The sequence below is a fragment of the Tarenaya hassleriana genome, unplaced genomic scaffold, assembly GCF_000463585.1.
Source record: "Tarenaya hassleriana unplaced genomic scaffold, ASM46358v1 Cleome1517, whole genome shotgun sequence".
In the NCBI taxonomy this organism is placed as follows: domain Eukaryota; kingdom Viridiplantae; phylum Streptophyta; class Magnoliopsida; order Brassicales; family Cleomaceae; genus Tarenaya; species Tarenaya hassleriana.
This window is the reverse complement of record NW_010964941.1, coordinates 1-2,275: the sequence shown is the minus strand read 5'-3', so window position 1 is coordinate 2,275 and position 2,275 is coordinate 1. Positions and strand designations below refer to the sequence as shown.

General features: G+C 32.2%; 1 protein-coding gene across 1 annotated transcript; it reads left to right on the top strand.

Annotated features, from left to right (window-relative positions):
* Positions 1 to 27: 27 nt before the first annotated feature.
* LOC104809137 (probable strigolactone esterase DAD2) lies at positions 28 to 389 on the top strand (the record flags this gene model as incomplete). The annotated part of the gene is made up of 1 exon (XM_010535033.1): positions 28 to 389. A coding segment is annotated over exon 1 (362 nt), but the record flags the coding sequence as incomplete, so codon positions are not given.
* Positions 390 to 2,275: the final 1,886 nt, after the last annotated feature.

Genomic DNA, 2,275 nt, shown 5'->3' with positions numbered 1-2,275 from the left:
CAAAACAACCCCAGCCTCTCGGTGGCCATGAACGCCAGGATCATCGGCTCGGGAGACCGTACGATGGTCCTGGCTCATGGATTCGGGGGAGACCAGACGGTATGGGACAAGGTTCTTCCGGTCCTGTCGGAATCTTTCAAGATCCTCGTGTTTGACTGGCTCTTCTCCGGAGCCGTCAAAGACCAAACCCTTTACGACCCTTTCAAGTATACTTCCTTCGAACCCTTTGCGGAAGATCTCATCCTTCTAATGGAGGAAATGAGATCCGGATCCTCGGACCGACCCGTGATCTTCGTCGGACATTCCATGTCGGGTATGATCGGCTGCGCTGCTTCCGTTAAACGTCCCGAGTTGTTCGAACGGCTTGTTCTTATCGCTGCTTCTCCAAGGTACGTTTTATGATGATCGCCACTTGAATAATGCTTAATATAATTTAGTTAAAATAAGATTTGGTCAGAAATTATTTTGTTTGTTCTTTGTTTTTTTTTCTGATGGGATTTTATTAATTCTTACCCCTTTTCGCAAATAAAAAGATCTATAAAATTTTGTTGAACTAAATTCTAAAATATTCAACAAGAAGTATAACGAGAAGATCGACCGGTTTTATTATGTATATATTCAATTATCACATACTCACGTGGTTTTTCCGTTATTAGTCGGACCAAAGATTTAGATATCTGCTTTTAATTTTGTGTCATATATGTGTGTATATATACACACACATATATAACCAAACCCTACAAGAAAAGACACTAGTAGCCTTTTGGGGTGGATACAACGCAACATCTAGGTCTAATCCTGAGACATGCCTAACCCACCAACGGTTGGTTCGATTCTAATAATTTCATGTATTATTTTTTTTTTGTGTATTTTACGATATAGTGTTAAACTGGAACCGTTCTATACTCAAGAGGTGCATGTTAATAATACATATATACATGTACAGATAGAGAAACATATTTAAACTGCCATTTATAATTGAATCTATGCAATTTATTACGAGAATTATAAATAAATATATAAAAAAAAACAAGAAGATCGACCCACGTTGTGTGTAAAAATGGATTGGAAAGTTACGTTAAAATCACAGCTTTCAGTTCTCATGGTGAATAATATACTTTTGATGACTTTTTTTTATTGGTAAATGATATGCATATTTTTTTTATGACAATTATATATATATATATGTTTAATTTATGTTCATGGATGAGATGACAATAAAACATAAATATGAAGAGTTGATATGGCATGGTCAAGTCGTGTTCGTTAAAATCCAAGAGCTCGACATGTGGACATGAATCAGTTGGATGGATATGTCGTAATTCTTGTCCCCTTGCTGTGCTCAGATATCCCACACACGTTCACACATACACATGTGTATACACACACATATATATATATATATATATTATATGTGTGTGTATGTATGTATGCTTATGTACGTATACACGTAGAAATATATATATATGTGTGTGGAATTTGCACATATACACACATCTGCCAACTACTCCATGTCATGTTTTACATTGTTTGTGTCCACCGGTCCACGTCACATTTGATTAAAAACATTAATTTCATGTTCTCTTGTTTCCGTATTTTCGGCGATAAAAGTTGTTCACATTTAAATGCAAGATTGGGAATTTTATCCCTTATTATTCATTTATTGTTTATTTTTCAGTCATTAATTTGTTAAAATAAATTGCCGGTCCCTCTCAATCCATAGTTTAACTTTTGTAATATATCAATATTTTTCACACTTCTTTTTATTGGGTAACAAAGAGTTTAATTCGACCTTCAACCCAACTAATTTCTATATCCGGAATCAAACGTTGATGGAGATAATTTTTTATTTATCTAAACATTTTTCCCCATATTTGAATTCCAATATAAAATAAAAACATATTTTTCATGATCTCTTACCACCAAACCATCAAAGTTAGGATTTTTTTTTCACATTTTAATTTATTATCCAGATTTAAACCAATATATGATGATAATAATGTTTTTAGTTCGATGTTTAAAGCAATTAATATTGATCCCTTATAAATATTAAAATTACCTTGTTACACTAAGTTTAATTATATTGGACCGTCTCAAAGTTACGGGAGGCCCTGTTCAATATATGTAAATGATTTACATATATATATATATTTATAAATTAAAATTAACGTATTTTATAATTTTTTTATTGAAATACTCTTATATACTAATAAGAAAAATTAAAATTAACTTTGTTTATAATTTTTTTGATTGAAATATTCTTATATACTAATTT